This window comes from Opisthorchis viverrini (genome assembly GCF_000715545.1).
Source record: "Opisthorchis viverrini unplaced genomic scaffold opera_v5_12, whole genome shotgun sequence".
Taxonomy (NCBI): Eukaryota; Metazoa; Platyhelminthes; class Trematoda; order Opisthorchiida; family Opisthorchiidae; genus Opisthorchis; species Opisthorchis viverrini.
Genome location: NW_008751668.1, coordinates 788803 through 815982, shown reverse-complemented (window position 1 = coordinate 815982; position 27180 = coordinate 788803). Strand labels below are relative to the sequence as shown.

At 41.0% G+C, this 27180-nt stretch overlaps 1 protein-coding gene across 1 annotated transcript; it reads left to right on the top strand.

The window, feature by feature from the left end:
• Positions 1–649: 649 nt before the first annotated feature.
• Positions 650–22154, top strand: T265_01124 (hypothetical protein; the record flags this gene model as incomplete). The annotated part of the gene is made up of 4 exons (XM_009165085.1): positions 650–3184; positions 17432–18041; positions 20930–21396; positions 21921–22154. 4 exons carry the CDS (start codon positions 650–652, stop codon positions 22152–22154), a joined length of 3846 nt encoding a protein of 1281 aa, XP_009163349.1.
• Positions 22155–27180: the final 5026 nt, after the last annotated feature.

Genomic DNA, 27180 nt, shown 5'->3' with positions numbered 1-27180 from the left:
AACTTCGTTGACTATACCTCAGGTAGCTTAAGCGAAGGGTGCTTATCCTGAATTTGTGTAAACTCGCCGCACAAAATAGTGTCTGAATATCGTGCTTTAGTTAGATGAAATGAGTTTTCTAAAAAAATTAATACTTAGTTTTGTCAGGGCCGAGAGGTAGATAATTAGTTAATGAGCCGATCTTGATTGAAAATTCTAGTCCCACACCCGAATTCGTTTTAGCATTTAAGCAGTACATTTCATCCGGTGTTTCTTGCATTCTGGTTTGAACCTACAGATATTTTGAACGTTTGCTGTGAAAAGTTATTTCTAATGGGCCTGCACATTCCCTTGCTTATGGGAAAAGAAACAAGTCCGTTCAGGATCCCGAACATTTTTTTGCAATCTCTTTTATTAAAATCGGCCTGCAAATAACGATCAAATGGATCAAACGTCTATGATTAGACCGAAGAAAACACTAGTTATAACGCACTTCCTTAATTAAATTGAACTTACTTTCCTGATTTTTGCAGGAAGAACAAACCATCCGTCGGTTGCTTTGCTGATGTGAGAGACTCCCAACTGAAACATCCAATGACAATGTTCATTTCTAACCTTTGATTAAAACGTGTGGAGGCAAACCAATTTCGATCGAAGATGCCTTGCCGTAATGCGGGAGAGGCACGCTGCGGCTAGGGCCAATACCATTTGCCATGAACAACAACCGCGAAACATCCACGTACTGCAATTACTGACATTATTAGTATTCCTTATTCCTGTCCACAGGGCCACACAAATTGTACGATTTCGCATGGAGGAGGAAAAGCCAGTTGGATTTCTTATCGGTTTGTTACTCAAACAATTGCCAGACGCGATTCTCACCAGCGCCGGGACCTTGATGTTCCGATCCATAGACCAAGAAGACGCAAGGTTTTTCATTGTCGGAGTGAAAGACGGACGTGTACAAGTAGCTCAACGTATTGATCGTGAGGCATTATGTCCATACACAGAAGTAGGTTTGGGGAGACCGGATATACAGCCGAACTGTCAATTGGAATTTTCCGTCAATCTTCTAAGAATTACAAACACAACGACGGAGATAGTTGATGTCCTACAAATTTTCATTACAGTGGACGACGTAGACGACCATTCGTGCACTTTCCAACCAAGCGAAAAGCAAACAATTTACTTACCAGAAGACACACCATTGAATACAACCATTCCGCTCCATAGGCCGATGGACATGGACACCGGAAGAGGTCATGGAATAAACGGCTCATCAATAAGAGTTATGTCCGAAAGTGTTTCAACCGACACCCACGCACCAAAAATATTTGCACTTCGAGTGAGTGATACAGACTCACTTGTGAAACCGCACGCCTTGGAACTTGTGCTACAATCTTCTCTGGACTACGAGAGTATAAATTTATACAATATGGAAATATTAGCTACCGGATATGATAACTTCGATTGCCGACTTTTAATATCTGTTCATGTCACTGACTGCAACGACAATCCACCTAGATTTGCTAGCAATTTTTCAGTTGTTCAAATTTCCGAAACCTCTAAACCTAATGTGCCAATTTATTCTGTATCTGCCGTTGACTCTGACCTAGGGCCCCTATACAGTAAATTAATTTATGAAATTGATTCCTACGCCCCCGAAATCATTAAAACAACTTTCCGTATTGACCCAGAAACCGGCTCTATATTTCTACAACGTCCCTTAAACCATAGGAGGCAGACTACCTACGACATTCCAGTTACCGTCCGCAATCCCGTTCAGTTTGTACACAACTCAGGGATACCAGATGCACTAACCCTAAATATTGATTATCGATTTATGGATAGGATGCAAGTTAGAGTTCATGTGGCTAGCACCAGTGATCAGAAGCTAACCATATCGGTTTTTACTCCGGAAGGCGGCGAAATAATCACACTGCCAGAACACGTTTCAGACTTGCCGTTTGACTTTGCAGTAGTTTCTGTGACGACTGAAAAAGTTCATTTGAACAGCTATATCAACTGCACTTTGGAGCACTCAGGAATCAAGCAATTCAAATTGACTGAAATATCTACTTCAAAACAAAGTTCTCACCAAATGATCGCGGTTAGCAGCGAAAATGTACCCAATCCTACCCCTGTAGAGTTGATCTACAAGTTGTCTGCTTTACATTCCTTTGATCGTGAAATTACCAACACTGTACCTTTGAAAATTCAATGTCACGATGCTGGCAATCCACCGCTTACTTCGGAATACGTGATACAAGTGCACATTAAAGATAAAAATGACCATAGTCCACAATTCAACAAAACCAAATGGCGCTTCGCGGTAAACGAAGACAGCGATCCTGGCAGACAACGAATCGGTTACATGATTGCTCAGATCAACGCTGTTGACCTTGATGCCGGTCAGAATGCTCAGATAACATATCACATAACCGAAGAAACTCATGGATCTCACTTTGTTGTAGACAACATAACTGGAACAGTCCGCTCCAAAGGGAATTTAGATCGGGAAACGTCTGACCACCATCAGTTTACCCTGCTGGCGATTGACAGTGGGACACCACCATTGACTGGCAGTACAGTTGTGACCGTGTTTGTTCGAGACTACAACGATGAGGCGCCTGTTTTTGCTCAACAGATGTACACGTTCCATATAGAGGAAAATAATGGTTATGGGGAACTAATTGGCAGTTTGCATGCAACTGATATGGATGAAGGCTCAAATGCTGCGATCGATTTTAGTCTGGAATTGATGTTATCACCATCTAAGCTTCGCACCTTTTACGCCCAGTCAACCACGCCGCCAGTGACTTCAGGCGAATTGCCATTCGACCTTGTTAGTTATTTCGACACATTACATAACACCTACGAGGTTCGATTATATGCCAGTAAAATGATCGATCGCGAGGCTGTCGCACCCTCTAGCCTATTTTCACCCGAAAAGCCTCCACCATTGGGAGTCTTCGCTCCTTCAGGGACTACGCAGCTGAGCACTGGGACAACGAAACCATCACCTACGTTTAAATTTTGGGTCGTCGGTGAAGATGGAGGTGTGCCACGACGCAGAGGTCAAACAATGATTCATGTGTTTGTGGACGATGTCAACGATCAACATCCTGTGTTCCAAGTGCCGAGAAACACTTCGTCATTGATCAGCTTATCGTACATGGAGAAGACTGGCCATGGTGTGTTCCAGGTTAGTGTCTTAGGTTTTGTCCAATGGCTAAAGGTGCTACTTTTGCTCCTACTGCAACTCGTTTTTATGCTTGTGGATGGGTATCTGGCAGAGTCCATCAACTCTCCTAATAAGACATCCTTGATATCCTAGGTAGCAAACTTGCCATAATTTACATATGATTCCTATGCCAATAGCTTGATACAGGAGTAAACGTTGCGGTAGAAAATCCAAGCTATTAGGATAGTTTTGCCCGGCGTTTTAGTTACTTAGTTGACTGAGGAGTATAAACAAATGGAGAGTGCCTACGTATGTGTTTTATCATTTGACTGACTGCCGTGGTTGAAAGTAGTAAGACTCGTAAATTCCTTAAAACCTATTTGGAAATCCTACAGAATGACGATCATGTGTAACACATGATTAAAATTGCACCCATGTAGGTAGTGTCTTTTCAAATATTTCTGATTCACTTAAGTCACGGAGGGGATATCTCAGTTTGGCCACCTCAGGTCCCACTTTGTTATTCCAAGCAGTTTATACGGTACATAATTTGAAGTTCTTTCAAGTACTAGGGTGGAATTGGATTCGCTGATCACTAGAGACTAAATCCAGGGTTTGCCGTACAAACGGTCACATGAAAAATTATGAAGCAACTTGGTAACTTAACTCTGTTAATACACGTTTGGAAACCACATACTGGACCACCACTGGCGCGTTGTTTTCTGTCACTTATATACGAATTTGAAAGTCTGAAAGAACTCACTCGCGTTTACTAGAGTGGATGGAAATTACCCGAGATATTACGTAACTTGATATTTGCCATACAGACCACGGTAAACAGTCACTCTTAATGGCACTCCAAATAGACGGTAAGATGGGTGCTTTGGATGGGTTTAGTCTGAACTCAGCAAAGGCTGAGACACGAGAGAATGCAATACGTTGCTTATTGACAAGAATCCTGATAGTGGTACTTTAGTTTACTTATGAGCACTGTTTTTCGCATCTTCTTTTGGTGTTGAACGTCTGTAGTTTCTGACAAGTCAAGCTCATTTCGCTGAAACTATTATCCCCAGTTGAAGAAAATCTGTGAACTGCACAGAATTCAAGAAAATAACTAGCAGCCTTCTAGTTGCTGGTGTCGGGTTCCATGTGTGCGTTCATAAAAGTTCCACTATAGAGTGTACGTAAGAAAACAGACACTCCACTGTATCTTGGAACGCATGAAGCACAATTGCCCCGTGTCTGACACATCCGTATTTATGCTTCGCCATGCCATAAAACCACATAGTCTTCGAATCGGATGAAGCCAATCTGCTGAAATCTTTGCCTGTTGAAACTTGGTTGGTTGGGCGTAAAGGGCTTTGAAAAATAAAAGAATTTCAGCCGTTGAGTGTGATGTCTGGGCACGGTAATCAGCGCTTTAAAGCTACAAATGGCGCTTAAACAACCACTACTTGAGACGGAATACTTTAGACATATCTTTTTGCTCGGAACCCCGGGAAAGGTACGAACACTTTGAATCATGACCCAGTATCGACCAAATGTCGGTTGCCAATGGCGCATCCAGAAAGCGTCAGAAATTCCAGAAAGTTATAACCGTTTACGCAAATATATGAAGCGCTGTACAACTGTTCTTGACTTTGTTTTGGGCGTTAATAGACCTTGTGCACCTTTGGTGGTTGTTTTGACGTGAACGCTAGATTGGGAGGCTCAGACCGAGAACTAAGCTCAGGAAAATATCGTTACTACAGTTGCATATCGCGTTTCCAAGTTCAGTTAATCCAAATAAGGATCACACTTTACATGGAACAATGACTGTGTATTGAACAATAGTATAGGACTTCGTTACTTCAAAATACTCAGCTCCACTCTCGGCGAACTATATTCCATTTATTGTTCCAAATGATAAATTAACGTGTTTTCGAAGCAATGGCTGCATTTAAGCTGTGCGTATAAGCCAGCGTTCCCCATTCGCTCTGTCAAGTAATTCAACACCGTACGCCACTCTTAGATTGAGAAACTTTGGAAGCAAATAGTGTACAGATTGTAGTGTGTGATTATTTACCCTTCGTCTACGCACAAGCTCAACACTAGAGCGGACATGCAACACAGCCCATAAGAAGTGATAAAGAGTCGCCTATGGGGCATCTGTTTTGTCCTCTAAACACAGAAGATGCCTAACAATATTGGTCTCAAGCTCGCAAGTTATTTTTACTTTGTGTGTATGCCTTTCTGTATAAAGTTATCTGCCGTACTGAGCGCTAGCTGATAATACAGGTTCAGCTAATTTTGGTCCACCGTAAGGCATCTCAGTTGTAGCTTTCCTTCGAAGATAAAAAGCATAAAAGTAGCATCGGCTGCGGCAGTTATATAACTGGTCATCAGTCACTGGTTTCGTCACCGGCTTCGTACCATATTAGCGTGACGTGTATTTCACTTATGCAGTGCAGTTCAATTAGAGTTGTCTCTTAAATGTTAGTTTCGCTGCTACATAAAACATCAAAATTTGGATGATTTTGTGAATGAATTTCCAACACAGTATTGTCTGATTTTTACTCCTTGGACTAGGCATGTCTTACATTAGGCTGATTCCATTTCAGACACAATGGCAAAACTAGAGGCATTGTTTTACTAGTAAGAAACTCAGTGCAGTCTGAAAGAACGTCTAGTATGAACAATGAACTGAGAGTTCTTACATTACTTGTTTAAAAGGCTCGACATCCTAAATGGAGTTTTGATCCATAGTAATTGGTGCGTTGGTCCCGGACAAGATACGGTTCCATCAATCATGATTTATGCTTATGCATTAGAAGAGCTGAACAGTTGCCTACCTATGCTAAAACCAGTATTACAAGTATAACATTCGTCGTTGTTGTTGCTGACACAGCATTTTCTCAAGGGATCAATGAAGGCGATTTAGGTATGATATATGTGAGGCATAATCAACTACAAACGAAAGTGCTCGCTGTCTTGAATTCCCGTCAGCTTAACGACCACAGGGATGGGGGTCGTCGGCACAGGCTGCAAGCTCGTAAAGTTGACGAAACGGGATTCGATAGATGATGAGCCAGTCTTCAAACATACCATCAAGGAGGGCAAGATTCAACCAGATAATTGTTTAGCTGCTTATTCTGCTGACAGGAAAATCTGTAAAATACTACACAGGAAAGATTTTTCACGCAGTATTCACCAAAATTTGTGAACCTTTCGATCGACTGCTATCACTGACATAAAAAAATTACACGCTTCTACCCGGATTAAAAGCTATTCCAAGTGGTTTGCTTTACTTTTTTTTACCTCAGTATTGGTTTTCTGCGATCCGATAATGAGTTCATCATGAGTCTTTATTACCCGCAAAATCAGTTTGTTGTGCCCTTTCATGTCGTGTCGTTCAACTGCACCTGTCCCTTTCAGGCCATATTGGGGAAAGGTAGGTAACCGATATGCCGTAAGAAGTACCTGCTGTTTCGTGCAGCGGCACGAGTTGAGCCTAATGGTGGTAACCGGCTCCACGGCCGCACTGAGTCATTGACATTGCGTGTCTTGAGTGAATTTCTAATATACGGGACCTTTTTAACTGTTTTCAAATGGCGCTTTGTCGTTACTACTCGTTTACTGAAATCTGATTTATTAGACTCGTGAAAGCATTAAATGTAGACTCAGTCCGGCATTGAAACTACATACTCAGGTATGCATAATTGCATAGAGGATCAGGTAGAATGGCTTTCACAGTCGACAAGTGCGGTTTCATCCTTGGCCATCTTACAGTTGTCAGGCATGCTGCTACCCTAATGCTTCCACTGGAGAAATACCGGTAGTTAACAAAAGGAAGCCACAATAACCTGTGCTGAGACAGTAGATATAACAGTGTGACTCTGGAATATCTCACAGGCAGCGACAAGACCCTGTAAGAGAAGGTCACTATAGGTCTTTTCGCGAGCTGTCGACTAGGGTACAGAGACCGTTCGGTTTCCATCCGCAGGCGAATATACAAACCGGTGCATATGCAGTATGAGTATTTTTCCTGTAAATATTACCGAAAGAGGTGCAGAAATGAAAAAATGATGCATACTATTGCGCAATCTCACCACTTTGTATCATAGTATCTCGACTTTTGACTAACTCTCCATCATTGCTTCCGTCCGTCTATATAGAGATCACGCGAGGATCACACACGCCATGGCAATGTAGTTAATCCTATAGATAGGTACCCATCAAATTCCGTTTCAACGCTTCTTTACAACGACAGCCTGTCCAGTAAAAGAACTTTAACCTACGTTGGCTAAATCTTTGATCCAAAATCTTCGATCATTTTTTCAACGAAACATTAGCATGTACCAATAACACAGAGCAATCTGTTTCACTTAGAGCAGTCCTAAAAACAACAAGCCGATTGCTGCGGCCCGCAAAACATGTGCATCTTTTTTGTGCATGAAAACCACGCTCTTCTTAGAATTGTCGTCTCACGGTGGTGATTAGTTCGCGTGGCACTTTTGTGGCATTCTCCCATACAACTAAGTTCAAAATCCACTGCTATAAATAAAAATACATCGCTGAACCGTTGTTTATTTGTTGGCTATAGTGTGGAATGTTGTTAGCATGCTCCGAACAACGGTATTAATGTTTTAGCTGACAAACGCGCTCGTATTTTTGTATGGGAAAAACACTCCCTGGACACAGGTGAAAATCTTGGTACGTTTTCAACGTATGCTGTTAATGAAGAGCGTATTACTTCTGAAAATATTAGGACTATTAATGACTTCTGTAGAACCTTCCAAGCTGTGGGGCACACAGGCTCACCATCGGTTGCCTCTAAACATTAAATTCTTTCAAAAAAACCGAAGCTGATTTCCTTTACACTTGGACACATACATCTCATCGGCATGTCCTTCCAACAGAATTTTTCTTGCAATGCCTCCTACCACTAACGAAAGTTCATTAGATCTAGCGATATTTCACCGTATTTTGATGCGGATGGTTGCTGCTGCCGATATCTACACTATGAAATTCACATGTTATATGATCCATTTTTCGTACAATTACGATCAGGCAAGTATTGGCCCCAAAACCAACGAGTTAAAAGTACACGCACGCAAATGCCACATTTATTGTCTAAAGTAATTTTTTTATGTGCGGAGTGACGTACACATAGTGAATGCTCTTTAATAATCATCCTATTCTTGGAAGTGTCATTCTCGACAGACAGCCTGTTTTGTAACGCGAACAATGAGAACCGTGTCATTTCGTGCCACCAGTGTTGTGCTTTATTTAGCGTATCAGTCAATAGTTTTCCGTCTGTGTCCAGGCAACGTAAGGAAACCGGTCACAAGTAACTATTTCTTCAGAGGATTTTATCCTTCAAATCAAGGTTCCTATTTAAAACATACTGTCTCCAAGGGGACACAAATATAAATAAACATAAAATGCCAGTTTACAGGGGTATTTGGTGAGGAATTATAAGCACCATTATAGAATATCACAGACATTTCTGAAAACTAGCCTCAGTGGTTTGCGTGTACGCATATATAAGACACCATACTACTCACTTTTGATATCACAATCTTGTTTGTTGATTTTCTGCCAACATTTTGCTTAAAATCACAACTCTTTGGGTAATTGTTCATACAAGGTACACGATTTTTGGCTCAGAGAAAAATTATTCATCCTTAAACGCGGCTACCGCAAGCAAAAATTTTGCGGCATATTTTTGTAAACGTACTGACTTCTCAAAACAAAGGAATATTGAAGTTAACTGAACATTTGTTTCCGTACAGGTTGTACCATCCTTTCCCGAGGAACATCAACAAACTCTTCAACTATCCCTCATCGAATAAAATAGTGGTACAAATCTCATATCCATGATACTCTGCAGTGGACTGGAACTCAGAAAACTTTAGACCGACAAGAGGAATATCTCCATCAGCTTCTCAAAAGATGAACTTCAGTACCTAATCTGACATTTATTGAGCCACCTTACCAAATTATCCACGAGCATTCCTTACAGGAATAAGTAGTTTTATTTGAATATGCGCCCCAATGTTTTTGCGTTGATCGAACTGAGCCATTTGACATGGTGTGGTAATGCACCGATTTACCAGTGCATCACGGAAAAGAACTTCCTCAGAGGCCATAAATAATCACTCTCAGACCGGATTAAGCCTACCTGCTCCAGAGATTTGTTAAACAAATAGTCACACGGGCGAGTTTGTACTGTCAAGTTCATTATTCTTAATCAGAATATAGTCACCCTATCCAAAGCATTTATGAATGATGTCCCATACTTTAATTTGAACGGTAAAACTGCCCTCGGACCTCGGGTAATTCTGTTAGCACCCACCCCTTGACACAGTTTTTCATCATCCTTACTAGTTCATGTGTACATCGTATGAAAAGCGCTGTGTTCAGATAGTCTCTACCCGGTGAGGCAGGTGACGTCCTTGAGAGAAGTAATGTGTTTTCCTGATGGTTCCTCAGAAGGGATAGGTTGAACCCTGGGGCAAGCACACGTAGTATACTATTCGTGAACGGAGAACAAGTAATGTAAACAGAGGCGATCCACAGGCTGTCCCGTGGATCTGTCTTCACATCTTCATGGAAGTTGCTTGATAAATCGCTTATACTTGGGAAACCAAACGGGGATTGTCGCGATTAGTCAAGCTCCATCACTTGTATCCTGATACAGTCTGTGATAAATTGAAGACAGTTACGTTCCTTGAAAAAAAACTCCAGCTGTACATGCACAGGATTGTCCCATTCATCCAATAAAACACACTGCCTTCTGTGATCTTAATAAAGCCGGAAGTTCGACAACGGATGAAGAACACTTTTTTATGGTCTAGTTTTCTTGTCTCTCCAGCAGCTTTTATGTCTCTTTGTTTTTACGGTAACTAACTAAAGTAGAGAGATTTCTTGCAAACATGTATCTAAAGCATGAACGCTACTTGAAAAGAAGTGGCACAAATTTTACTGTAACAACCGGCGCTTCCACTGGCAGCCGCCAACAAAACCGATATCAAAACAAACACAGTTTCCACGGACCTCAGGTTGATACGAAATCTGCAAAATAAACGAAGATCACGGATATCTGAGTTTATACTAGATGAATTGTTCAAATATATAAATAATGTCAAATGTAGTTTGTTACGTTTGATACTCTATACACAACACTTAACCGAGTAAGAGTGGATATTTGAAAATTTTAAAAGAAGAGAGCGAACGCAAAGAACAGTACCACAGCACCTTGTTTTTAGCTCAAAGAATATTTGAATGAAATCGGTAGATTGTGCACGCCAAAAAGCGAAGAGATTAAACCTTTGGAATCCTTCAGACAGAAAATGACAGTCTCGAGAACCATCTCTATTTCCAAAACTTAAGTTGTCTTGTAGGTGACGAAGTTTTTCAAAAAAATACACTACCGGACAAATATTGCTCAGTGCAGAAATCCTTGCTCAAGGAAAGCAACCCGTATCACTGGTGAGCCATCAGGAATCTCAGTTTACCCGATCGACTGTCACTTTTCGTGCAACAGTCATGTTGATAATTTTTCGTCATATCAGAGACATCTTTTAAGTCTGTTGGTGCATAAACGTATTTTCAAGACATAAGTTAGCTTGTTTTATCGCCCATTTTAGTGCGTGCTAAATATGGCAAAATTGGGAGATCGGGCCGAGATTCCACACATAGGCTGGCCCGTCAACGCCTACACCTGTTGTTTTGTGAATTCAAATGCACCAGACGTTTTTTTTTCAACGGCAAATGCATTAGCCAATGGATCACGTTGCACCTTCAACTTTTTTGTAGGATACCATTATCCGGAGACAGATTATGATGCACCTAATTCTGTCTCCAACATGGACTACGGTGAATGCGTTACGTTACCTCGGTGATAATGTATGCATACAGAGTTCCCGAACTGCAAGTCGCATGTTCAGGTGGAACCATATTGGTGTAATAGAGCACGTACACAGGGAATGTCACAGTATTTGACTGAATATGATTAGATGAATAGAGGAAGGAGGCCTCCGTGGGGATGGGAGTAATGAGATGAACTGATATGCATATTGTGCGTGTTTCATTAGGCAACAGCCTAGAACCGTAGAGTCTGAACATCTGCTACAGATTGCTTCTCCCTGATGTTCAGCTTGCGTATGGTTCACACATAGAAAAGACATGCATATATTTTGCTTGCAAACTCAGATGATGTGTGGAGCTATCTGCTCTGATGCTAACTGTCAAGGAAACAAAAGATTGACTAGTGAGATGTTGTCTCATGCCTTTTTCATACTGCCTGCTTTTCGATTTATTTCCGTATAAAAGTTCCTTTTAGCTTTTCTCTAAAAATGTACGTGAGCAAATAATGTTCACTTTGAACATAACGTCAGTGGAAGATTGTTGACTACGCCTACCTGATAAGCCTCAAGAAAGGCGAAACTGGTCGTGGGCTGTCAAAGAGTTTTCATCAACCGTATTACGTATGTAGAAATTTCCTAGGAAGATCCCAACTCAATCATAGCTTCTGACTACCATCTGAAACAAGAGACTACCCTGGTGCAGCATAATCAGTTGAATAATGCCATAAACAAGAGATTCATTTGCGCCACCCATGAAAACCCTGTTGGTATGCAACTGAATGTATTTGTAGACAACTGACTACCGTTTTTCGCCACGATATCGATAACCACTCGTAAGTAATCCATCGTAGCCTCATGGTTAGTAGATAAAAATGCACCGTTTTCCGTTCATTGTGGCAAAAGGGGCCGAATAAATAGAAACAGAAACTTGGTGTGAATTTAGATGGATCAGTTGCAACCTAATTTGTACCCAAAGATGATAGGATAGGTGGTGTATAACTACTGGTCACAGGTTGGCACTATTTCTGGGGCCCTTTACAACCAATAAGGTCATCAACTGAAGTAATCTGTCTTATTTCATCGCAAAATGTTTTGCCAGGTTTCTGAGATGCCGCTATCGTAACTTTCTACGGGATCCATTTCTGCTGATATGCACGTACATTCATTTACTGTTATAAGCTGTGCTGCGCTGCGCTCCAACATGCTCTAAACTAGTTTTTATCTGAAGCTGATTAAAACTGATGCTGACTTTTTTGGAATGGAAGCATGCACAGTAAATAAAGACTGCAGTCTGTGAGAATATTTTAACAGATCGCTCCTCAACTGTTTCTGACGAACACGGACAATAATTACCTTAATTATTGACCTAGCAAGAATCGGAAAGCTCAGAGAAATGTGATATTTTGTTCGTATTTGGATTCAAGGGATGAACATTGCACTATCACTTACATGAATCTTCTACACAGACTCCGTTATTGCCAGTTCTTCCCTGAAGACCAGTGAGCACTAAGTTAACATGGTTAACTTGTCCACCGGGAGCCACACACAGCTTTCCTTGACAACGGTTAAAGTAGAATTTAACCCGATTCGCACAAGGTCTGATCCTGAATCCCTCTTGACTTAACACTAATCTGACGAGGCTGACACGAGAAAAATCAAGTTGATCATTTCCTCACGTCAAAGCAGTCACTCACTCAATCCTACGGTTTTGGGTGAGCTGTCTGGAAAATTCATCTACCTCTCCGCCTGAAAATAGCGATCGTATCCTCATAAAATGTCGTCCCAACACTGCTCCAATTTTCCAAATAAAGTGATTAGAAAGTTCACTTATTACATGCTACAAGAGGAATAGAATCTCTCGATAGTATATTGAGGGCCATCAGCCCGGTAAAATTGAGCAAGTGATTCGCTGCTTGTAATTAATGCTGCCACCGTTAATAGGTTTCTCCAAGGAAGGCCGTCTCACACATGGAAACCTTTGTCCATACTGTCTTGTCTTTGGATCAGAAGTTCTGCAATGGGGATGAAAGACCGTATTTCAAAGTCGAATATTCATCTATCTACTGTTCTTTCCTAAAAATCGAATGAAACCTCCTCAGTAAATGTCTGACCAGACCAGCCAATGCGGGGCAATACGCAGGCAACTCAAGATGTGATTATAGGTACTCAGTTTACTAACCCATATCTTTGGCAAAAGGCCGAGTATATGAAATCCAACAGAATCTGAATGAAACTCATTAATCTGTTATGCTATTTCGGTGCCTACTTGCCAAGCCATCCGAAATAAGCATGAGCCCGCTCAAACCTAGACAAGAGTAATCGATGAACAAGTGTTGATTTCGAACAACGGACATGTGTGCGTTATTGGCTCAAACGGAATCTCCAACAGTCGTTGCAGGAAGCCCCCACTTGTGAGTGATCGCGCGATTGGCAGAAGTGTGAACACTCTCGCTTTCGTCTGGGCAATACTCCTCCTCTCCTGGTTCTTTTATTTTGGCCAATTTATTCCAGAGCAAAGAAGCGTGCTTCCTCTTCCACTTACATCGGAGCTCGTCAGTAATGTGCAGCACTGGCCATCCTAGGTATTTGATGCAAGCCATCCGATATGCGAATCTAGCGTGTTTTAAATTATATCCCCAAAATATGTGAGAAAACTCTGAGGTGAATAATTCCGAAAATTTAGCAACTCAAATAGTTTGCTCACGCTGCATAAGAGTATCCATTACGGATTGGTCGACCAGACTATCAGCAAGTGTCATAAACTGCGAGGTTCTTGTCCCTTGATAGAACAATCAGGTCCTCAAAGATAGCATAACAGGCTTTGTCCTGCATGAGAGTTATCTAGACATTTTCAGTGGAGACCACCCTTTGTGCTCCTTACAAGTAATCTGAGGTGTGTAGCTTGTCGCCCTTGAAATTCAAGTTTCATTTGGCGTCCGACCATACACTGAACATGGGCGTTTAATCTTTTGATCGTATAAGCCAAGTCACTGGTGGTAAGCTGTATTCTTCAACAGAGACGCAAAGCCAGATAGTCAGAGTTTTTGCCCAAGACATTTTCTCAAAAACATTCTCATCACTGTCCGGACTGAAAATCGATTTACGTGGTGAAAATCCTGGTCTCAGTCTTCCCGGTTGCCAGAAATTGGCTACTACTGTTTGTGGAGTATTTATGCACGCCATTAATTCAGCACCCGCCTCCCTTGGGATTGGTGGTAGTTTGAACCAGCTTAGTTTGGTCTGAAGTATTGACATGATTGAATAACAGAATTTCGGCTTGAGCGAAAAGTGATTTGGTTTTGTTTTAATCATCAGATTGGATTTATAATCAAAAGGTACGCTTGGTGTTTTATTCAAAACAAAGGAGAAGTGCCTAAACCCGATAACGATTGAGTAAAGCATTTTGTGAGATCACATAGCTGCTCGACAATTTCACCACAAGAGCATCCAGATGTGCTTGCCCACGAAGGGTAACGATCAATATAAACATTGCACTCTGTGTTTCTTGACACAGTGGCATTTACCAAAGTGCACCATATGATGCATGTCAAATGCAGTTTTGATTGCTGCTGTCCAAAAAAAGCTGATCGTTGGCCTACCTCATTCAGGCACGTTTGTACGAAGTATTTTACTTCCCATTATCAGTCTAGTAGTTGTAACGTTGTTCGCAGTCAGCCACTTGTTGGTTCTGCCCTGTTTATCCAGAAAGAAAGTAACGACACCTTTCAAATGTCTTGTCCGTATGAAAATTCCCATGACCAGAGTAGCGTAAAGCAACAAATTCTAACTCCATGTAGTGTCCGAAAATCCGAATGTGTCCATCACTGCTTCCGAACTGTTCCACCTTGGTGGTATTCATTCTTACATTAGTTTCCTTCTGTAGCGTGTGTGCCGCCTCCCAAAAACCATACCACAAGGGGCAAAAATCAACATCGTGGTAATTTTCTACTCGGAGCGAGAAATAGAGGTTCTCACTCGGGATATAGTGCAGACAGAACTACATGGTATATACATGTGCATAATATTTGTGGGTGGGATTTATAAACGACATCTTGTGCTGTCGTATAATTGTCCTAAAGCTAACAAACTTACTCAGGCTAATAAGTGACCCTATTTAAATTTAAACCAATACTTGTCTTCAAACGGTGAATAAATATTCGTAGTTGCGGGTGGTGGCCACCACTCACGTGTAGACATGCTGAAAGCCCTATATTGTAAATACAATCCAGGCTTGTCATAATTTTGCAACTCATGAGCCTAGACATAATTGAGAATACGTTTTGTTTAATCATTTTTTCTATCGACCAATCATCAGTTGAGCTTAAAACCGAACTTTCGAAACGATGTTCCATCAAACCCTTGATAAACTTCGCTTAGATCAAAACCCTCCCACACGGTTCTATCCTGTCAACAGTTAGACAAACTGTGCCATTTGGCGCCATCTAGACACAGACGAAAAAAAGAATGTTAGCCGAAAATTTGGACGCCTCCAGGCAAGCAATGGATATACCGGAAGTGATAGATTCATCCGAACAAATTGTCATCCGGGACATGCAACGGAATGAAAGAGATGCTGTTTTCTAAGATTTAGTAGAAGCGAGTTTCTCCAAAGACTGAGAGTTTTTGGGTTACCTTATAGAATTCTCGATCTAATCAATTTCTTGTAGAAACCAGGAATTAATACTTGTAAACCAGGCACCTCAAACATAACGGATCCATGTTTAGCTGGGTGGAGCAAGAAACAAAACAACAGTTACTGCAACCAATATTACTGCAGTTCAATAAATGTGGTAAAACTATTCGATCCTTCAACGTTACTTTGAAAGCAAAACTCGCCAACTTGAGACCACATGTTAGCTTTTATTTGTCAGTCTTCAAGTGAACAGGTGATACCAGTCACAGACTCGGTGAGTCTGTATAAAAAAGGCAGTAATATTAATCATCGGGTGGTAGAATTTATTGATTCGTTCTATGTACTTTCATTTGAACCTAAAAAACAATCGTGTGATTAACCCGTTTCTCAGTCCTCGGAGGACACGTGCAGGATATTCCCATATATCTGGAACACCAATAGGTAGAATCGACCAAATAAATGCGCCCAATCGATATTTCACGAAGCATACGAAGCGCAAGTTTACAAAGCAATGACAACTGTTAAGTGTTGGTCAAAATACTCCAAAACTAATTAGCAGGAACGTTGTCGTTTATTTGATGTGTCGCAGTGTGTTTCAAACTGTCAAGGCTATTGTTCGTGTGTGGGGGGTCACCAGTTCAGCTGTGGATAACGGAAGAGTCGAAAGTCCGCCAGATGTTCAGTTTTCACATATAGTTGTTCTGGATATAAGTTGGTAGAGTAACAGATAGAGAGTAAGTTGTCTAAGAATGGTTATTATATTCTGATTCATAATTGGATTAAATTCACACAGATAATACTCTAATAGGAAGAACAGTCTGTTCGTAGTAATCAACAAACTATCCAGACACTGATGGCCACTGAGTTTTTCTTTGGTCCTGGTTTCTCCATCCTTGATTTTAGCTTCTATGTGGATTCGATGGTTACAAAGTTCAAAATGTAACATGCAGATGTCATTATGCCATCTAAGCTTAATCCTACTACTTTCGAAGAAGACGTAGTTTCTGTCCTTTAGAATAACTGGTTTCCGTATCTATTCGTTGCGCCAAACCCTCCAGTTTCTGCTCAGTGCTGAAATTTCATTCCCTTTTGAAACCTGTATGGCCCTGTTTGTACGATACCTCCAGTTAGCGCAAGATGCTGAGGTAGCTCAGAGTGCATTAGAATTCTCTTTCACCAAAGCTTTTGTCCCCTTTACCCACCTCACTGGAACTGACAGAAGATATGCGCCGCGATATGTTGATCGGCGAAGGCGATTTAAAGGGAAACCATACTAACGGATGTTCACACGGAGCATTACATCAAGTTTCAAAATAAATGCGGAACTCGACAGACTGATTAATTCAGTCGACAAAAAAAGCCCATACTTGTTCCTTTGATTCGAAGATGACCAAGTGAGCGCCAACATAAGATACCACCTCAATACGGGTATTAACCACGCTCATACTTCGACACACTAATCCCGACTATAGGAAAATTTGCACTGTACAAACGTAAACTCAGGTCTCCTTACTTATCCGCCTATCATGCTACGGTGAAGCTAATGTTTGATAATAGATGTCTAGCGGGATGATTGGCAGAGGTATGTGATCGTTCTGCCATTTGCTTTATCGTCCACTAAGTGGAAATTATAAAGCCACTCCATCTTAGCATTGAGCAGCACTTTAACCCCAGCAGATCATTTAAGCATGGTGTGGATACTCGTACATGCAAAATTTTTGCAAACACCGTTTTGTATCTATGGGTCTACTGTTGCTTTAACGGTGTCTTGTCTTTCCCTTAAAGGTTTCGGCCATAGATGCTGATGCAGGACTCAACGGGACGGTTCGTTACTTCCTTCAGTCTATTTATTTACACAACCAAACTTTGAACCCACAAAAAAGAGACAATTCTACCTCAGATTTGCAAGTTCTTGACAATCCGGCCAACACAGACCATGTTGAGCGTTATTCCAGTCTGTTCAACATACACGAAACTACCGGTGTTATATTTCTGGTAAACGAACTAACAGAAGCAGACATTGGAAAACTATTTTCTGTGGAGTTGGTTGCTCGTGATATGGGAACTCCGATATCTCTGCGCTCCACCATCATCTTACTCATTCGAATTGATGATTCCGCCCCAATTGGCAACATAAACAACCAGCTTTACAATCTCTTAGGGAACAGACCCGAACAATCGTTCGCTCCAAATGGCGGATCTTACCTTAACTTTTATATAATCCTATCCATTCTTTTCGTGTCGGGTTTTATCTCCATTCTTCTAATGAGTGTGATGTGCTTTGTACTCCGAAAAAGGCGGACCGGAAATGCACAAAGCATACCTGCTTTGGAGAGCAACGGCAGTGTTGAAATCCCCATGCGAAGTGCCCAGCTCTGGGTCACCCACAAACAAGGTAAGTAGGCTTAAAACACATGAAATTGTCAGCCTCCCAATACTGACCTAATTATCTGTTTTTCTGAACCTGGAATATTCCAGTTTTTCATAAATCTATGTTAAAAATGGGTCACTCTGATGCCTGCTGACATCATCCTTAGATTGAATGCGCTCCGGACAGTTCAACGCAAATAAAATGTATCTTAGAATTATCACAAAATGTAGAAAAACATGGATTAGAAAGGCATCTCTGGCTGATAATAATTCGAAAAATGTTAGTAGAAGTAACCAAGCACCAGATCTAAAAATGTAAACATTGTTCTTGAAACGAAATTAACCCTGTGTTGTTAAAATGTTCCCGCAACAAGAGCGGGTCGTGTATCAGGCTTGTCACATCCACTCATTTCCAAGACCTCTCAAGACAAAAGTATCAAGTCATGAATGACAGATCCTTCTTCATTTTTCATGATCCCAGTCATGTGAAGAAAACGACATTCAAACCGGAGATTGAGATTATTTCAAGCATTCCATCTGATTGCTTTGACCAAAACATCTCTCCCAAAATCCACAGAGGAATTGCGTTGACCCGGCGGTGACTTCAGACCAATCGGACTGTGCGTTTCTCTGGAATTAATCTATCCAACCGATTTGAAATCGGGCAAAAGTTATCAATTTCGACTCTAAGAATAAGGACACAACTTGGATAAATTAATTTTATGTTTCTATACACCTGCTAAAACCACTCGTACGATGTTATCCTTGAACTACCCAGTAATATGATTTTTCAGATTAAGAGGAGTCACTATTCTTCATTTACTTTGGAATTCTCAGTCTACACACAGTTGTGAACACTTTCAAGTTATCCTTCAAAAATCGCCGCTTGGTAGTTCCCACCTGGTTTTTCTTTGACTCAAACTGGACATCAAGGTTTTCCTACATACAGGCTGTGCTTGTTTGTCACCGATGTTTGATTGATTAATTCACTCAAAAACCCAAGGTCAAATTACGTCTTTTGAAAGTTCTCCCCAGGACATCAAGTTAACTGCCTCTGGTCTTCCAGAAACAAACTTGACGTGTTCCACGGATTTGGTATTGTCCGAAGCCACTGGGCAGATTTACGTTTGATCAGACAGCCATTACTATTCACCTTTGCGCAATTCATTTAGTGGTGTCTGTATAGCCTTCCTTCGAAAGCGCTGGTGACCCCTGCCTGTAAATCGTTTCTCTTTACACTCCAAAAGACCGGTATTTTGACATCCGTAAAGAGACCTTCTACCATATTTTTAGTGTTTCATTACAGTGGATTAGAAACACATATTGTTGCGGACGCTGAAACCATTATCGCTCAAGAAGACTGACTTAGCACTGCTAAGCCCCAAAAGGTGAAGTTAAGTGAAGTGGTTAGAGCCTCAGTTTAGTCACACTGTTTCTGTGCTGCATTAACTGACCAAACAATCGAAACCACCTGGCCACATGTTGCTACTAATATACAAGTCAACAGTATGGGAAAGGCAAAGAGGTTATAACGTTATTCATAAGTAACTTGAGACATTAATTGGCTGTTACCCGTTTTTGGGGTGTTTATGTTGGCTGTGATATCGTACTTTCACAGCGCTTCATTCCTTTGTGCTTTTCGAATGCCCACAGATCGACCGCGATTTAAAACACATTGGTCAAACTATCGAATTAACTGTTTCCGGCCAACCCATTTTACCACACAGCTTCTTACTATTGCTACTTACTATTGCTATCTGCAACCCCGCAGGAGCAGCGTTCTCTGTTTTAGATAGACAGTGCGGTTATCTGCTAAAACATTAATACCGTTGTTCGGAGCATGCCAACAACATTCCACACTATAGCCAACAAATAAAAAACGGTTCAACGATGTATTTTTATTTATAGCAGTGGATTTTAAACTTAGTTGTATGGGAGAAGGCCACAAAAGTGCCACGCGAAGTAAATCCACTCAGCCTAAGAAAGTTTCCGATTGGCACAGAAAGAAACCTGATTGGACGGACAGCCCGAAATCTGATTAAAGGCTGCCTTTTGACTGAGATGCATGGTGGTCTCATAATGACTAAAAATTGAGGGAAAATGGACCCTGAAGAACATGTGAAATTTCCTCATCTTGATACGTTCAACAGGTTTGTTGCAAAACATCTAACAAAATGAATTTTTGGTTCACCTCCATAAAAGGGAGTAGTTTAGGTGAAACAGGTATTCAAAAGACCACTTGTTTTCTAGTCAGGTTGAGGCCGCGCAACTTACCATTCACCACGGTGTGAATAGAAGCGAGTGTGTGGAACTAGCCAGTGTGCGGAAACTTGTCTTAGCTAAGCCGAGTTAACACATGAATGTGTGACTGTCAATGCACATAGAACCGTTAGCAAAAGGGAGGTAGACATCACAACCCGATCATGTTAACAGAATCCCTCTCCTCTAAAGAATTGTCATAACACTAGCTTGTCCACACAGACGTACGAAAAGAGCAAACGAATTTTGAGAGGGACCTTCACGTGAATCGATTCGGAAGACGTGGCCCCTGGCCGACACCTAACACAGAGTTAGCTTGACAAAAATGATTAGTTCCCCTTCCGCCTTAAATCTTGACTAACCTCGTAACCTAGTCACTTGAACTGATGAAATTTTTGCGTCAAAAGTAAGACGTCACTCAGCAACAAATCTACCGATTGTTCTCAAACTTTTCCGAAAACGAAAACCTTAGAAACCGGAAGCGCTTGCTTACCACACACCTTACAATCAGCACAAGAAACTGAAGATCAATTTCAAACTAAAATAACAAGCAAAAAGTACTAACCAACGGAAAACTTCTAAGACTTACCAAGCCACCCTCAGTGTTCAAAGGGAAAAGGATAAAATTTACTACTGTTTTGTTTTCCTTTTCAGGCATTGATAGCCCGGTTAAGACACTCAAACCAATGTCAAGATCCAACTCCCGGGTGGTGAGAGAGCTGTCCTCGGAGACGACAAACAATAAAGGCACATTTTCTTTGCTGAACTCATTGCACACTGGGAGAACTTTACCCTACAACCCAACTGCACTGCACCTTCTGAATGTCCAGCCCTGTACAACAAACCAAGCCATGGAACAACTTCAGCAAGTGCAAATGGTGTGCTCCGGCAGTGATAGCGTTCCTCACATGGTGACGGCTCCATTTGTTTTAGCCAGATCGATCTCTCCCCCAATCGAACCTATTATATTATATACAGCAGATGAGCAAGTTAACCAAGCAGGCAAAGTTGAGCCGCTACAGACGAACAACACTGGGGTGAAGTACATATACGGACCGCTTCCTACCTCAGCCCGTGGACATCCTACGGAAGTTCAGCATATGTGTCTCCATCCGAAACATGTGAGTACACAGAAATTAGGTGTCATTTGTGATTAGTGCCCACCAATCCGACCACGTCGCTCCCAGGGAGTGAGATTAAGTCTAAATCTGTAAGGCGAATAATAGATATCTTGAAAGAATGAAATATTGTCAGTGTTTAGCTGTAATCTAACGTTTCCAGACAACACTCTAATCCTGTAAAACAGGGAATTACTAACAAAATAATCATATCTTCAAACTAAATGAGATCCGTCGAATTAAGGGATCAACTTGAATAAAGCCTACTTTCAATCCCCCACTGTCTATTTTCCTATTTCAGTTTTTAACCTAACGCTTTGTAAATTAGAGGAACCACTTTTACAAGAACAACATAATGTCTTGTAATTCACTACAGTAGCTTCAAAATGCCATACTGATTGTCCAGATTAGAGGTTTGTTTCGGGGTCACCGTTCTATCGCTTTTTATCATGCCTCTAGAAAAAACTGTATAAATGGACTAATTACATTTTGTTTCGTTTTTGTTTTTCATGCTTCTCATCAATCAGAGCAAGCGCAACAGTTTGGGATCCCTCGATCGAGACAGCGGTAACGAAGATAGCCTGGACACAAGTACCGCATCCGGGCACCCCGTGTCAAAAGCAATCTGGTTACCGCCAGGTCTCCCCACATTCCCGCAGGTTCATGCTTCGTTTGCCCTGCCGTTTGTCCATGTTTACTCACCCTTGTCATGTGTCACAGAAGTTGATCCCAACGTAGCCCTGTCTTCTGCAGATAATTAATCACTGTCAACTAAAAATACACAGCGAACTTGTTTTTGTACAATTAACTGCATCGAATATTTTCCACCGGTAACTGGCATCGAAATCCACTTACCGGATGACTTGGAGACAGTTGTATACGTAATAAACGCACAACCTGGTATGCACAGAATTCAATACACTGGAATGTTTATATGTATACCACAAGCACAAACACCTGTAAAACCTGTCCATCAGTCCGTCTTAAACCTCCTGTTACACGTTTCAAGTTCTCGTTGTGGAACAAAATTTACACTGTTTTTGGTTGCTCATTTCTCATCGATCAGAGTTGTGTAAATAAAAGCTGAGTACAAACGAATGAAAATCATCCAACCAGGACTAAATTTGCCTAATCCACGATATTATTTTTTGACATTTGTTAAAAGAAGACGAAAACACTGTAATCCCAACAGAAATAAGTGAAGTCTGCCAATTTTACGTTGCGAATGTTTTAAAAGAAAACCACCCATGTTTTTTCTTTGTTCTTTAACCCCTCCTACTGAAGAGATGAATTCCGGCCAGGAGAGTTTTTACCACGGTTTTTACCAAATATACTCGTAGTATAATCTAATTTCGGTGGTTGAATTTATACTTCCCAAAATGTTCCGGAAACCTAGTCTGGAGCAACTAGTGGTAGCCACTTTCGTACCACCCATAATTTTCAGTCGATTAAAAGTACACGATACCTCTACAAGTTGTGATGACGCAGAAGAAAATGTTCTAGGAAATAAAATAGATGTGGTAGTGGTTAGTGGAGGCACCGGAGTACAGTTGACACTTTGTAAGACGTTTGATAGTTACTTCAGGGAAATGTGTTTCCCTGGAAACTAATGATAATAATCATAACTGAAAACTGACACATCGGCTGCGTTGATTAGCAGTCAAAACTTTTACCTCTTTTATTTTGACGAAAAAACTGGATAAACTACTTGAAGTGGTGCAATGCATGCCGTTTTAGCTGCAGTAACTTTCTCTTCTTTGGTTTAATCTGTCACTGATTTCGCAAATCTGACTCGTCCACGTTCGTTGGCGCAGCTTAAAACAAAGTATAAAAGTATATTCTTGCTTTTGTGGGTCGAATATTGTGCTTTCAACATTCGAAATTAGTGTTGGACAGGAAAACAGTTGGTACAAAAACAAAATTGAAGAAACTTCGAATATAGCAATATGGATTCCAGAACAGTTGTATTCTACTTAATAAATTCTATCTGACAGGTTTGCGGTTCTGTAGCGTGCTTGCAGTCATAAATTATACCGTTAAGTCTGTGTCTGTGAGGGCAACAAAGACATTTTTGCATGATTCTATTCACTGCTCACAATTCTGCAGTCTTTTCAAACAACCAGACCAACCCTAAAGACTGAACTTAATAGAGACGTTAATTGTGTAACGCAGCATCCGAACAAATAAAGAAATAAATACCCTAAAAATATTTGGTACAATTAGGGGTTAGTAGGAGGAGGAAACAGGCCCGTTTGTAATTTTGAAGTATTGAAGCTATCGTCAACGGTAAAATGCCAATTAATCTCGACCGAACTTCCGGGAACAAAATACACATGGCAAATTAATGTCGAATTCTCCTACATCACCACCAAATAGTTTGCTTTTTTTGCTCAAGACGATAATTCTGACACTTCTATTATCTAGACTTTTCAATGGATAAAGTAAGGCAAACGAATCGTACGGTTGAATGAAAATCTTTCAACTAATGGTAAATTCATTCGATGCGGAAAATTGCGAGCGCTATTTTAACCTGATTAGAATGACGAAGAATGATGGGGTTGAACTTATCGATGTTTCAGCATGATTTCTTCCCAGAACGATTGAGTTACAGGTTCCCTAAAGTAACTGCTTGTAGAAGCAATCCCTTTCTTGAGTTTTTGCTAAATACACATAATGATTCTGTGAATTACGACATGCGGGCAATCCAAAACTTCTGAGTGGCATGCAGCACAATAAAATGTCTGTGGAAGTTGGGCACGTCTTCAAGACGAAAATTAGTTACAGCGTCGTACTGTCCAAGCTGAACACAATCACCACAAACAAAAAAAGCCTCCGGACAGCTAAATCTTTTGGCACCTCAAAGAAATTTCTGTTTACGTGGAGCCGTAGACATATGGTCTAACCACAGTTTTTATTTTCTCCACTTATTTCTATCGGGTGGCAAAGCATATTTGTGATGAAACGATGAATGTAAATCCTTGTGGCGAAATCTTTAGAAACACTGGTAGGTATAGTGCTACGAGATGGCTCAGTGGTTACGGCGCGCAACTACTGACCGGAAGTTTCGTGGTTCCAATCTGACCTCTGTCTCTCGACTTCCCCTGTCTATGCTTGGAGAGCCTCACAGTATTCCAGCCTTCACAATTCCTTCTGATGGCATGACGATCAGGCATCGTAACGGTGCGACAGCTGAACGATTTTCGATGGTGCTACGAAATTTTTGCCTCTGAAACAGGGATCGTTGTTGATTTCCTAGCAAATCATTACCTTGCTATTCCTGTGGATTGTGTATTTCCGGGATCTTTTTTCTTGGCTATGGTCAAACAAATCATATTGCTTTTCATGCTTCCTGATTCGGGTGGGTGCGGTAGCGGCGACAACAACGAAAATGGTCCGATGTTCGGAGAGCATGCCATTGTGCCTTAGTCCTTGTAAAAAAAAACCCGAACAAATTCTCAAAAGACCAGTGGAAAAAGTTCGAGCGTTGCTCGAAGAGGAATGAAATAGCTTAATCTTTGTTAGAATCGGTTTTAAGTGAAGAGAATTTTCTGTGTTTCCGCCTTGAGCTTCGAACAGATTTCCACCTTTACCAAAGTTAGACAAATTTGAGTAGATTGTTCCGTTGTTGTGACTATAATGTACATGGCAAAATTATTCGCATCAGGGACCAAGTTCATTAAAAACGCTTATGACATCGTGGTAGGGACGATTAAGGACACATTAGCCCTCACATTTTACATATAGAAACATTAGAAACTCGGGTCTTCTAAATTAAACAAACTAAACGACACCGGTACAGCCCAAAACTATCTTTTAGAACACTACCCTGGCGATCAATCACATAATTACTACGAAATAATTGTACTATCAGAGGAAGAGCTAAACCAGGAGATCACTTAAGCGGAAGTCAACAAAACGATTCAGGAAAGCGAATAGTGGGTCTACTAAACAAGATGTCAATTAAGAAGCGTATCTTCTTTTGTGGCGAGAACCAGTGTGTATATAAACAAAACCACCTGAGCCAATATCCGAAATGGTAAGCATAACCGAAACTAACGTAGCCCCCATAAACTGATGAAGATTGCGATGGGTACTTTACACTTGAGGATCGCTACTTAGTATTCAGATAAAACGACCGCACTAGGAATCACACAGAAATTAGACCGTAAAACGGAAGTTGTGTGTATAAACGGACCATGGTAACAAGTTGTACACAACCAACATTTACTGGCACAGTAAAAGTAGGAATTGCGTGTGGATTAATTAAGAACCAGAACCAGTGAAAACTCTTCGACGAAAGATGACCCTGGGGAAACACTTGAAAGGGCGCATGTAAAAGTTGCATGGGAGGTAAGTTCTTGAAAGCTGGGCGGAAAATAAATGCAGTTTGGTCGTAAAACATTGCAAATACCATTAGCTGAAGTCTTGTTAACCTAAGTATCCCGATTATGTTATTCGGTTTACTAGAAGGTGTCAGTGCAGAAGTTTTGGGTGCCAACAAGATTCATCGACACTGTTTGTAACTTTTGGTGGTATTTCATTCCGTTTTGGAGGACAAATATATGTGTGTATATAAACAAGGCCGTATTTGATCAGTTTAAATTGTGTAAAAATGACTTGACGTTCTCAGAAAGCTTATCTTTTTCACAAAATGACTAATCTCATAACTTGCTTCTTGGACTGGGGAACAGCTCGTAAAAAATTGGATGTTGCCCAGAAATAAATTCGTCGATCTTTCCCACTCCTTTCTTCAAGCCTTATCAGAAGGCGAGCAGGCTACTGAAAACGTTCACTGTTGACGATTAAACGTCCTCTGTTAAAGCAGGATAACTGATCAATCGAATCGGCTAACTGGAAAACTGTCTTTTGAAAATTTCCACACTCTCCGTCTAACTCCTTCCTAGTGCAGTTACAATAACCCGTGGATAAAGACAGTCATGAGCTTATAGGGTAGCATTTTGCTTTAAAATCCCAGCTTGAAATTCAAGATGTCACGATAAGTGTACTCTCATTCCCTGCACTAATTTTCGAATAGTCCCATGAGGACTTAATGTTGTAACAATGACTGTGCTCCTATCACGATTGATCAGTCAAGATACAATGGGATTGTTTTAGACAATGGCGGCTTTCTAACCAAAGAAACATTCAATGGGCAAACGTCTCCAAGCCAGGCTTTTAGAGTTTTAGGTGAACTCACATACTCGATATCAAACGGCTGTTGTCATGTCACGTTTCTTTTCTGCCACTGTTATTTATTTTGTTTATCTGATGGAACATGTGCGGAAAGGACAAAAACAAACGACCGGTTAAACACCAGGCGCCAGTCAGTTTTCATCAACTGCATGCCAGTTTTGCATGGGAAAAGCCCGGAGAGGGGCAATTTTATACTAGTTAACTGGAGTTCCAAACTGACCTCGTCCGGAAAAAACGCTTGTTTTAAAAACGCCTGTTTCATAATCACAAGGATTATTGCCGAAACCGGTATATTTTCATGAAAATACTATCGGCAACCGTATTATGCAGGTGCAACTGCAGACATTTTTAACCACAACCCGTAATTTTGAGAAATTCTGTGCAGCGCTTTTGTCTTTCCGCCTGCATCATTTCATTTTTCCGTTTGAATCATAAACCTTTTGATGGTTGGAAGGTATCAAAGCCTGGTTCAATGTGAAATGTTAGGTATCTCAGTATGGAAACCTCAGCAGAGCTACTTGAGTTTGCATGTTATAGTGTGACAAGTAGCTGCGCGAAAGTTGATTCACTGATTAGCTTGTGGAGTTACGAACC